Raw genomic sequence first — 12,236 nt, 5'->3', positions numbered from 1 at the left:
TGAACAATGAAAAGTGGCATTTATTTTTTGCTGTTTTTTTGGTTGTTGGTTGTGGCGCTTGAACTCTGGGCCTGGGCGCTGTCCCTCAGCTCTTCAGCTCAAGGCCAACGCTCTATCACTTAAGCCACAGCACCACTTCCAGTTTTCTGGTGGTTTATTGGATATAAGTGTTTCACAGGCTTTCCTGCCTAGGCTGGCTTTGAACCTCCTGAATAGCTAGGATTACAGGCATGAGCACCAGTGCCAAGCCAAAAAGCGACATACATTAACAAAAGTTTCAATCTACATTTAAAAGTACAATGAAAGTACTAAAATAATAAAAGCCTTCCTTATTTTCTCACTACACATAAAACTTGAAAACTGTTGCTTCTTTCCAAACTTAATGTATATCAGTTTTTAGAACTATACTTTTACCAAACCTAATAAATGAATCAGCATTCTCCATTTCTTTTTTAAAATGCACTTAAGTGCACAGTGTACTAAAATTGCATTAAATACACCATGCCCTATTGTCTCTGAAATGTAATTACTTCCCAAAGACCAGCAATGATTGATGTCAAACTTATTTTTGTCAGTTCTGCTATTATGACAACAATTTTTGTTATATAATATCCAAGTATGTTATATATTAGTGAGGGAAAGAGGTTTTACTTTAAAAAAATAAAAAGCCTAACTTAAATGCTTTGTCTCTAATTTTTAAAAACTTAGATGTTAAGACAAGAAAGGATAAGAAATTTCTAGACATTTAAAATAGAGTACTTTTCAAGTCTCTTTCAGTATTGTTTAAGGGACTTAAAATTAAAGATTTAATGTATTCTATTACAAGAAAGCTTATGAGAGAACTCCTGACCCAGAATCTCAGACTGTGGCTCTACATTCAACAACACAACAATCAACAGTATAAGTGGATGTATATCTTTATATTTAAAGTTAAAATGAAATATATTAATACACATATATATTTCAAAGTGATTTCCTCAATTTAACATAGTTTCTTGATTAATTGAACACCTTTAGTCTGGTGTACACTGTGCATTTACTCCTCTGAAGACCATCTCCCTATAGCATAGAGAAAAACACAGGACTTCTCCAAATTAGCATTCCAGTGGCTTCTTGGGTCTTTGTTTTTGATGCTCTAGTCACCGTTTTAAAAAAAAGACACAGCACTAGCAGGAAACAGCAATTTTTTTTTTGTTTGTGCTAAGAATTTTACATTTTCTTATGGTAGTTTATACCAACTTCTAAGAAGAACAAATCTTATCTTGAATGCCTAAGAAACATCGAGAGTCACAGGGAGCTGAAAGTTCAAGAGTTAACATGACCTCCGATGTAGCAGCCCTTGGGAAGAGGCTGAAAACCCCCAGGATTTCCCCTACAGTCTTTCTCAGCTCAGACATGGCCACTCTCTCCCCTTTATCCACTGAAAACTCCCCTTTCTTATAGCCACTGTAAAAGAGGCTAAGGAATTATATTAAGCTGAGTAAAGAGTCTGGGAATGATGAAGTGTTAAGTTTTAGGTCACATATTTCCATGTTGTTGGAAGTGTGGTGTGGATAAAACTCTCTGCCCTCCCCAGAGAGAAGGGCAATGAACTGGGGTGCACCTCAGATGTGGATAAATACATAGCCATTCCTCCAACAGCCTCCATCCTTAGCACACTGAACTGTGTGCTCCCGTGGAGTGAACAAATGTAGCGCTTACTAAACAGTTTGCTGGTTTTGTTCTTTCAGGAAAAACAGAAAATGTACTGACTTTTCTCAAAGTTTGACTAAAAATTTACTAGAAGAAGTAAGAGAAAATTTGCTTTAGGAGCCACATTTTAATATTATATAACTTCTCAAAAAACCCCAATAACGCAACAACAACAAAAACCAAAACCCATATAAACAATTGTTTGACAATGAATCAATATGGCTGGTAGAGAGCTGTGGGAGGGAAGAAAATCTTCTAATAGCCAAGTATAGCGAAGCAGTACTATTTCATCATACAGATGAAAATGTTTTATTTTAATAGAGGGGAAATGGAAATGTCTTCTCATATTAGCCAGTTGTCTATTGGGTAATTTATCAGGAATGATCAAGATTTAACATGTAGAAATAACATCTTGGTTGCATTAAATAACCTTATCTCTGCTCCAGTTTGAAGCCTTCCTTTGTCACATATTTACTGTGGAACTTCCTACTTTACTCTGAGCCTCAGTTTCCTTATCTGAAAAGCATGAATTGGAAAAAAAATCATGTCCATGTATAATGTTGTGAGAATGCAATTTACCGAAAGCACTTAACAAAGTGCTGAGAGACGAAAAGCACTTAGCTAAATTTATTTGTTGTTATAGCTAGAAGCTATATCACAATACACAGTGTTTTCTGTTTCATTGCCTTTCTTTCATGAGATTGTGAGATATTTTAGGATATGCACGACCCTTTCTATATATTGTGAGCCAGGAAACAAAAACATGAATAAGACAGTATCGAAAAAATATTTAAAAGGCATGTTTAATGTTTTTAAAAATATTATTATACTTAAGTAGTTGTACAAAGAAGTCTCAGTTCAACAGATCAGCTTATGAGTACAGTGAATTATGATTGTCACCTCTTTTATAATTATATATTGAGAACTAATGTACTCATGTATTATGAGGACAAGTGGAGTGTTAGTTTATACAAAGGAGGTTATTGTTGATGGTGGTGTTGGAACTTGTGATGGGTGTGTATGTATGTGTGTATGTTTGTATGTGTTTATGCTGTGGAGGCCTGGGAGCTGTCCCTTGAGTACATAAGGTTAGTGCTCTCTTTCTGGAGCCATAGCTCCACTTCTGGCTTTTTGGTGATTACAGATAAGAATTCCATGGACTTTTCTGCTTATGCTGCCCTCAAACCTTGATCCTCAGATGATAGCTTTTGGAGTAGTGAGGGGTATAGGAATTAGACACATGTGCCCAACTGTCATTTTAATTTGAGAAATTATTCTGTGAAAAATTCAAACCAATTATTTACAAAAGTGATAGAAATGAAAGCAGAGACTACCTCCTCATCCTTACCAATGGTCCTTAATGCTGGTATACCTGTCTCCTTTATCTCTCCTCTGGTCTTATTTCTTTAATCCTTTTCTCTTTACATTTCACATACTAGGATCTATGAAAGAGTAATTTTAAGATATTCTACTCATACTAATAAATTATTTCTTCTGATAGCTTCTTTCAGCTTGAAATGCATACCAGAAAGAGCTGTGGAGGTTTTTTTTTTAATGGAGATGACTTAGTTTCACCATGGAGATGTGCACTCACTGTGTCTGAAATGGATTTAGAAATCGGCATAATTAAAAGGAATTACAGATCAGTCTGCTATAAACCAAAGAGGGAAAGTAATATGAAAAGGAAAGGAATAAATGTTCCAGGTACACTTCCAAAGGATATGTTAATCAGATAAAGTAGAGCAGGCATAAAATCACTGCTTCATAATGGACTCCACATCAGGAGACAAATTTTGTTTTTGTATCTAAAATAGAATTTATCTCAGATATATTTATCACAAAGATTATGTAACATACACAAATAAAAGAGAAAACCTTTATGAAACAATGTGCTTCATTAAGAGCAATGATTGGAAATGGCACTATAGCTCAAGTGGTAGAGCACTCGCCTTGAGCTGAAGAGCTGAGGGTCAGAGCCCAGGCCCAGAGTTCAAGCCCCATGACTGACAAAAAAAGAGCAATGATTAACCGATAATAATAAACAAGAAATATAATTTTTTTCTATTTCATGAATAAAAATCCAAGGATATATAATTTTATGAAAACTACCATGTTCAGTCTAGAATAATCATATGAAAGACTGACACCATAACTCAGGCCCAATGCCAATCAACACTATTCCTCCTCTGAATGTTTAATAAGAATAAAGGGAAAAAACTTGGAATTTAATTGAAAATAATGTTAACTGAAAGACAGGAAGAGAGAAAGAAAAAGAAAAAGGAAAAAAGGAAAGGAAAGGAAGGAAGGAATGGAGGAAGGAAGGAATAAAGGAAGGAAGGAAAAAGAAAGGAAGGAGAAAAGAAGGAAGGAAGGAAGGGAAAGAGGGAGGGAGGATGGAAAGACATAAGGCAGATTAAGGAAAAGACCATCACTCATTAGTTTTTGCTAAAACCTGCAGAAATGTTCAATTTCAGCTCGTGCTTTTTCCAAATTAATAGTGATTATATCTAACACTTTGTTTTGTCTGATAATCCTCACAGAAGTGTTGACTTTTTATAGAAAAATGAAATTGAAACCAGACATAGCCCCTGTGTCCCAGGGGTTTCAGCTTTCTTTCATAAGACTAAGCTTTGAATATCTAAAGGTGTTTGAATGGGCAATTTAAGCTGAGGTAGAAGTATCCTTTTAACTGCTGAGACATCCAACCCATGAATAATATGAAGAATTATTTATTTCAAACACTATTTATAATTTTTGTATTGTTCTCTTTAAAAAGTGATTATGTTAAAAATTAGGAGGCTGAGATCTGAGAATTGTGGTTTGAAGCCATCCTGGGCAGAAAAGTCCACAAGACTCTTTATCTCCACTATACTACACTGAAAATGCTGAAAGTGATGCTGTGGCTCAAGTGGTAGAGCTCTAGCTTTGAGCACAAAGAGGTTCCCAGGCTAAGTTCAAGCACCAAGGCAGACAAAACAACCAAAAGACCTCTATCGACTTCCTTCTCAGCAAACATGTTCACTAATCCATGAAAACAGTTGCTGGATCTCTTCCTAAGAAGGTAGGTCAAATAAAAGCCAAGCTCAGATGAGTCTTTCACAGGCTTACAGCCAATGTTGAGTACCAAATAAATTCAAAACTTCCATGTTGAAAGAGGTTGAAAAAATAAATGATAATATATAATACATATCTGTAATTTCATGTGCTGATTGATTTAACTTTATTTTTTTTTCGGTCATAGGGCTTGAACTCTGGGCCTGGGCACTGTCCCTCAGCTCTTCAGCTCAAGGCAAGCACTTTACCACTTGAACTATAGTGCCACTTCCAGATTTAACCTATAATTGTGGAAACCTCATGGGTTAAACATGCCCATAGATCCAGGGGTACGAAAGGAAGAAGAGAGGAAAGGCAGGAAGGGAGATGTGAGAAACATTACTGTGCAGTAATATAAACTCTTTGATTATCCAATAGTAGACTAGGGAAGATTGGGGAGGAAGTGGTGCATTTTCCCAAATGTTGTACTCTTCAGCTGAAGAACTGAGTGGTTAGTTACAGGAAATCAAAGTGGATATGACTACTAAAATTTAGCATGACAATTTGATAGAAGCAGTTGAAACAATTTTTTTTAACCACGCTTTGTGGTGAATGTTAACCAAGTTGGTCATATAGGATGAAGTCTTCCTCTTAAAAAGAAGTTTTCAGAATCATTTGTGCCAAAATGTTTTAGAATTTTGGATATGAGCTCATTTTCTGACCATGAATAATTGACTCTGAGTGATACATTATTTTTTGTTTGAATAAATCACAATAGTCTTTGTTTTTTAAAATGGATAATGGCTAAACTCTATAAAATCTATTATTAAAGGGATAATGCCAGCCTTGCTCCACTAATAAAAAAGAGATTTCTTTAAAAAAAATGGATGCATTTGGTACTTTGAAAAATGAATCAGTTTCATACCTAACAAGTCAATATCTCTTAGTTAATATGCTACCTTGTCAGATAGCACATGTTTACAGTAATAATTCTCCATTTGGAAAAAATCACAGTGATTGAAGGTATCTATTCATTTTTCTGTAATAATTAATTTTAATGATAATGCATTTAGATTTTGTGAATCTCAGTGAATTTCACATATTTCCATTACTAGTATGAATAACCATGAATTAAAAAGGATTACAAAAGAGCAGAAAAAGAAAACTTTTTGGACACTCAGATAATTTAATCTTTTATAGATTAGGGAATTTTCTATTATAATTTCTAGACTCTATAAGCAGAAAGGGACCTTGGGAATTGACCTAACATCACAATTCTCTAAAACTATCCTGAACGTTGACCATCTACTTTCTCAGGTCTTTCTACCAAAGAGTGACATGACTTGCTACTTTAAAGGAATTCAATTCTTACTGGAAATAATTAATAATTAGTATATCTCTTAACAACAATAGTATTGGGTTTTGTTCATACATAGTCAAGCATTGGGTAAGGATTTATACAGAAAGGCAAACATTAAAAAGATTAGAGATGATGGAGATGATGATGATGATGATGATGATAATGATGATGATAGTGACATTGTTGTTATTTTAGAGAACCCAATGAAACATGTTTTGAAATTCTCGCCCTGCATAGCTCTATTACCTTAAAGCTGAACTTGCTTTGTGATCAAATTTAACCACTAGTATGCAATAAAAAATATCATAGTGCCATTTCTGGGTCCAGTAAGAATTGGAAAAGCTAAAACCTTGTATTTCTATGTGCGGGGTGGCTGAATGTGACCTGGGAAATCTGATAAACCTGGGTCACTGAAGCCAGCCTAAGGCAATGAAAAGGATACATGGAGGAATTCCTGTTCAAAAAATTGTCCAATCTGAGTGCGGGTTCCAGCTTGCTTCATCCCTCTTACAACTAGGAACAACCCCACACAATTCACAACAGTTCACCAAATAACTCCAGCAAAACGTCTTTCCTTCTCATGTACATATGGGAATCATTTACAGAAAATGATTTATGAGTATTTTGTGTCTAATGAAAATAATGTCAGTAACATTACTATTAGTTAATATTTTTACATTACTCAAGAGCCTCTAAAAATGTAAAGGCTTATCTTGTAATGTGGTGAAGATAATCTTAGGATAAAACATTATAAAACATTGCAAATTCTTCCAACTTACCATTTTATACTCTTTCCAGCCTCTTTGGAAATCTAGACTTCCATCCTCACGATGCTGTATTACAGTCCAACCTCCTCCATTCACATCCATATTGCAAAACACCTGACAAGCAACCAGAAAGCAAAGGCGACTGCAAATTAGATTTGTTTTAAAGAAACATCTGTCTGACAAGTTTCAAAGCAGAAACACTATAATTAGCTCTATAGGCTTGCTAGAAGAAAAATAAATTAAATTGGGAAAAGTTAATTCAGACATAGTATTATTTCCCTGTTACTCATATTTGAATTGCTTTTAATTAAATTGCATCACAGTTACATTATTTACTTGTAAAAAATTAAGTGAGATAGAAAAATAACAGTCACTCATTTCTGGGTCTCACTAAAGTTAAAATAGCCTAAAAACTCCTACTTCTATCTTTGTGGACTTCTAAAATTCTTTATCTGAAATGGAAATAGGCATTTATGTAAATGTAAGTTTTTAGTGACTACTGTTTCCAAAATTGAAGGTCATTTCATGACTAAGGATTTCTAAATTTTTTATTTTGTTGAAATTGCAAGAATATAAGAATAGAAATTTAGGGAAAGCTTTTGAATTGTATTTATTTAAGTATATTATTGTAATAGATTACTATTACATATACATATACCAAAATAATAATAATTATTATTATTTTTTGCCAGTCATGGGGCCTGAACTCTGGGCCTGGTCACTGTCCCTCAGCATTTCAGCTCAAGGCTAGCTCTCTACCAGTTGAGCCACAGCACCACTTCTGGCTTTTTCTGCTTATGTGGTGCAGAAGAATCGAACCCAGGACCTCATGCATGTGAGGCAAGCACTCTACCACTGAGCCACTTTCCCAGCCCTCAAAATAATTATTTTTGATTGCTCACCTTCACATTTGAGACACAGTTTTGGTCCCTAGCATATGGATTACACATTATTTATTTTTTAGTCATGAATTATAAGAAGAGAACGGGACACAGTGTACTCTTTCTGACAGCCACAATCATTTCTTTTCCATATGGAAAAATTAGCCAAATACTTTAAAAATCTCACATTTAGTTCAATTTTGTACATATACAGTAGCATTTATTTGAAAACACATTCCTTTTCCCCAGAGCCCACTATAGAAAAGAATCTATAATGGAATTATCTTTGGAGAGCAATCACTGTTATTGGCATATCGTGAAAGTAGCAGCTTGATGGTATAAGGACTGGACTATAGGGACCATCATTCCTCCATCAACAGTGAATTAAAGCACTTAGAGCGTGGGCTAAAGGTGTGGAGGAAACAACAGTGGGAGCAGGCAATATGGGGACAGAAATAAACTCTGACTAAAGGAACAACCTCAGGGTTTTCTGTAAGGCATTCCATTTGGAGCACAATTTGCCAAAAGGTACAAGAACCTCTGTCAATCAAAGGACAAATTACTCATGTACTGCCTCAGAATCAAAGGACCTAAGGCAGGCTTTTCTATGAGAGACTAGGAAAGGGACAATTGCTCTCTGGGAGGCTTGTCCTCTAATTTGGCAACAGCTACCTAGCTGTTGATGTTCATCAACAGGAAATGAATCACCACCCAGATTACAAATTTTAAGTCCCCCCTTCTTTTCTTGTCCCGTCCCCCCTCCATTTACTAATCCTTTAAATGTCTCAATTTTCTCTTTGTCTTCAACATAATCTCTAGCTAGGATTTCATCCTCTTTAATTCTAGTTTATTCATTCACTTATTTTTTCACTCAGCAAGCTTTCTTAGGCATTACTTTTGTATTATATCGGAGGAAATCGTGACGATTACAATATGGAACATGTCGTCAACATGCCTCAGAATTTCAATAGTCACTGAGTCCATTGGATTAAGGAGACTTTGGAATCTATCACTTTCAACTCCAGTGATCTGAATAATAGAGGCAGTGATCAAAACAAGAAAATTGAGAAAAATAAAGCTAATTTGTGCTAGAAGAAACTAATCATGATTTTGAATACATAGTGTTGGATAGAGCATAGTGTGGCGTAGTCATCCAACAGAAAGACTGTCTGGAGCAGTCAGAAATGATTTATAAGAAGTAAATCAAGCATATATAGATAACAAAATAAGGCAAGAAGAAAGGAATAATAATGATATGTTTGTTGAGTGTTAAACACTTTACATGTACTCACTAACAATCTTAAAACAACTACCAAGAAGAGATGGTTGTTATTTTCATTATACAGATAAAAAATAAGAAATAGAGTGCAACAATAACTCATTAACATTTAACTGTAGGCATCTAGTGGTATGTAAATGTTTTTATTGTAAAAATACTGTATAGAGGGGTTACAGTTACATGAGCAAGGTAATGAGGAGATTTCTTTGTTTTGGGGGGGGTCCACTCATGGGGCCTGAACTCTGGGCCTGGGCGCTGTCCCTCAGCTCTTCAGCTCAAGGCTAGCTCTCTACCATTTGAGCCACAGCACCACTTCCAGATCTTTTCTTTTTGCTTATGTGGTGCTGAGGAATCGAACCCAGGGCCTCATGCATGCAAGGCAAGTGCTCTACCACTGAGCCACCTTCCCAGCCTATGAGTACATTTTTGTTTTTACTTTTTACTTTTTTACTTTGTATTTTTTTATTGTGAAAATACTGTACAGAGGGGTTACAATTACATTGGCAAGATAATGAGTACATTTCTTATCAAGTATTGTTGCCTCTTCCTTTGTTTTTCCCCTGCCATCCCTTCCCTCTCACCCCCTCAACTACACTCCCCCCCACCTGCACCCCCCCCCCGCCTAAATTGTAAAGTTCATTTTTCAACATAGTGTCTTGTACATCTCATTGTTACAATAGGTGTTACAATAGGACAATTGTTACAATAGGATGTTGAGATTGTATTTTAGTTTTTTTGGGGGGAGTCCGTTCGTGGGGCCTTAACTCTGGGCCTGGGTGCTGTCCCTCAGCTCTTCAGCTCAAGGCTAGTGCTCTACCACTTGAGCCACAGTGCCACTTCCGGCTTTTTTCTTTTTGCTTATGTGGTGCTGAGGAATCGAACCCAGGGCCTCAGGCATGCAAGGCAAGCGCTCTACCCCTGAACCACCTTCCCAGCCCCTGAGATTGTATCTTAAAGGCCCAGAGAAAAAAATTCCTCGAGGAGGTGGAATTTACCCAGAAGGTTACTGAGTTGGAAGCTGAGATGCAGAGAAGTTGTGGTGCCAGCCAGCATGGACTGAAATATGTTCTTAACTTTAAAATTTTTTATTGAGATTAAGCTAATGCACCCATGTTAGAATAGTGTTTGGCATGTAATATGCATTATTCTTATGCCTTGGATGCACTTTACAGACAAAATACATATATTTATATTTTGTATTAGCTACTGTACATATGTAATATTTTCTATATAAAATTTTATTGAATATATATATGTGTATTTACCATTTATTATCAATAGACTGGAACATCCCAAAGCAAAATACACAGAAGTTGAATAATATTTCCTTATGATATGATTATTGGCTTCTACTTATTGCTATTGGCATCACTAACTTTTGATATACTACTTTTCAATTATCTATTTAAGAAGAGAAATGCACACTTACTATTTTATCTATAGTCAGAAGTAAAATAAAAAATCCTTTGCTGAAGACATGAAGGACATTCCAGATAATTATTGGTCAGTTTCAGAATGATCTGAGCCATGAGAGTCCTGAAAAGTTCATTTGCCAGTTTTGTGTGGTCTGTGCCATCTGGCATGGCCTTCCCATAGTCAAAGCTCCACTGCATTTGCTTTGCCTGTGGCATGTATTGATTGTAGGACTCTGGCTTAACTCTTTCCAAGAAAAGATTGAATTGGCTCCTATCCCAGGGAAGGTCAAAGCTTTCAAGCATTAAACACCTTTTTAACATAATACGGAGGTTTAAACCCAAACAAAAAAGGGAAATCTAATTCACATAGTTTTTATGCTTTTGTGCTCCGTACAAATTGAAATGATTAGCTTTGTAGACATTAATTATTTTTCCATAACCTTAAGTTGAAAAAGGTTCAGCATGTTTGTTACAGTCTTTTTCTAAGAATTAGGAGTTCAGAAACCAATTTTTAATATAATGCAATAAAGCTTACAATTTAATGGTTTGTGTTTTTGGATGAAAATAAGCGGGGTATAGTGCATTTGACTTCAGAAACTTATGAACTGAAAAGAGAAAGCCTGTTTCCCACTACTGTACATTGAAGAGAATACAGAGGGAAATCACTGCAAGCCATTAACATCATAAAAGATCAGATCTTCACTTTCTGCCTGCTTGAAATATTAAATCGTCCCAGAAAATTGCTTTTAGCTTCCATATCATATTTTGAAAAGACAATACTTTCAAATATTTCTTTTTTGACATGGAGCCATGTCAGTCCAAACAGTAACTATAATACTTACAAGTATTATACTGTTTAGATGATTTGAAACAATGAATCAGTATTTTATCAGTTGTCATAAATAGCCCAGGTTTATCTGTTAGTCCAAAGCTGTACATATTTGACTAATTTGTCTTGCCGGCCTGCTTGAGTTGCTTGCCTTTCCAAGATTTCTTAAAGCACTAAAGCAAGCAAAGCTTCTGCTAAGTAGACATGGCACCAAACATTTTGTCTGAGATTCTCAGTCTACTTTGAAGGCTAAGGTTCCAAAAGATAAATTTTCAACACTTTCTATATAATTAAGGGTAGATTGGTGATGTACTATGATTAACAGAGTTTTTGTGACTTTAAAAGAGGAGAAGAAAATGAAATTAAAGATGGTAGGAAGTAAGGTTAAAATAAGAACATGAATCTGGTTATCTAGTTTTCCAATAATAAAAGCTTGCCTCTATCACTAATGGTACACATGTGTCTACTGCTCCATGGAACAATCAGGTACTATTCAAAAATTACGATTGTGGAGATTTTAATCGTTGTTCATAGAGATAAATTTCTGGCTTAGGCCTGACATTAAAGGAGGAGGTAACAATGCTTGATAAGAAATGCACTCATTACCTTGCCCGTGTAATTGTAACCCCTCTGTACGGTATTTTCACAATAAAAAAAATTGAGCAATGGGGTCAGACATTTTAAAGTCAGTGTCCATATTCCCCAATTGTACCATTTGGGCAATTCACTTTTTAAAAAAAAATAGAGATAGTGGGAAGCCATATGTTATCCAGTTGTTGACAAAGAATAAATAAGCAATTAAAGATTAGAAAATGGTTAAATGATCAGCATGTTGAACAATTGCATTACCATCTTTTCAAATATTTCTAAAATACTCTTATCTCCAATTAACCACCAAAGAACTGGAAGCAGCTCTGTGGCTCAAGTGGTAGAGCTCCAGACTTGAGCTGAAGAGCATCCAGGCCCAGAGTTCAAGCTCC

The 12,236-nt window shown here is 35.5% G+C and overlaps 1 protein-coding gene across 2 annotated transcripts in view; it reads right to left on the bottom strand.

The window, feature by feature from the left end:
* Angpt1 (angiopoietin 1) overlaps positions 1-12,236 on the bottom strand; it is a 222,895-nt gene that overhangs the window by 35,780 nt on the left and 174,879 nt on the right. For both annotated transcript variants that reach the window (XM_013012411.1, XM_013012412.1), the window contains exon 6: positions 6,865-6,966. In XM_013012411.1, the coding sequence (XP_012867865.1) occupies positions 6,865-6,966 (102 nt within the window). The remainder of the gene's footprint in view (positions 1-6,864; positions 6,967-12,236) is intronic.

The sequence above is a fragment of the Dipodomys ordii genome, unplaced genomic scaffold (assembly GCF_000151885.1).
Source record: "Dipodomys ordii isolate 6190 unplaced genomic scaffold, Dord_2.0 Scaffold17, whole genome shotgun sequence".
Lineage (NCBI taxonomy): Eukaryota > Metazoa > Chordata > Mammalia > Rodentia > Heteromyidae > Dipodomys > Dipodomys ordii.
This window is presented reverse-complemented; position numbering and strand designations above follow the sequence as displayed.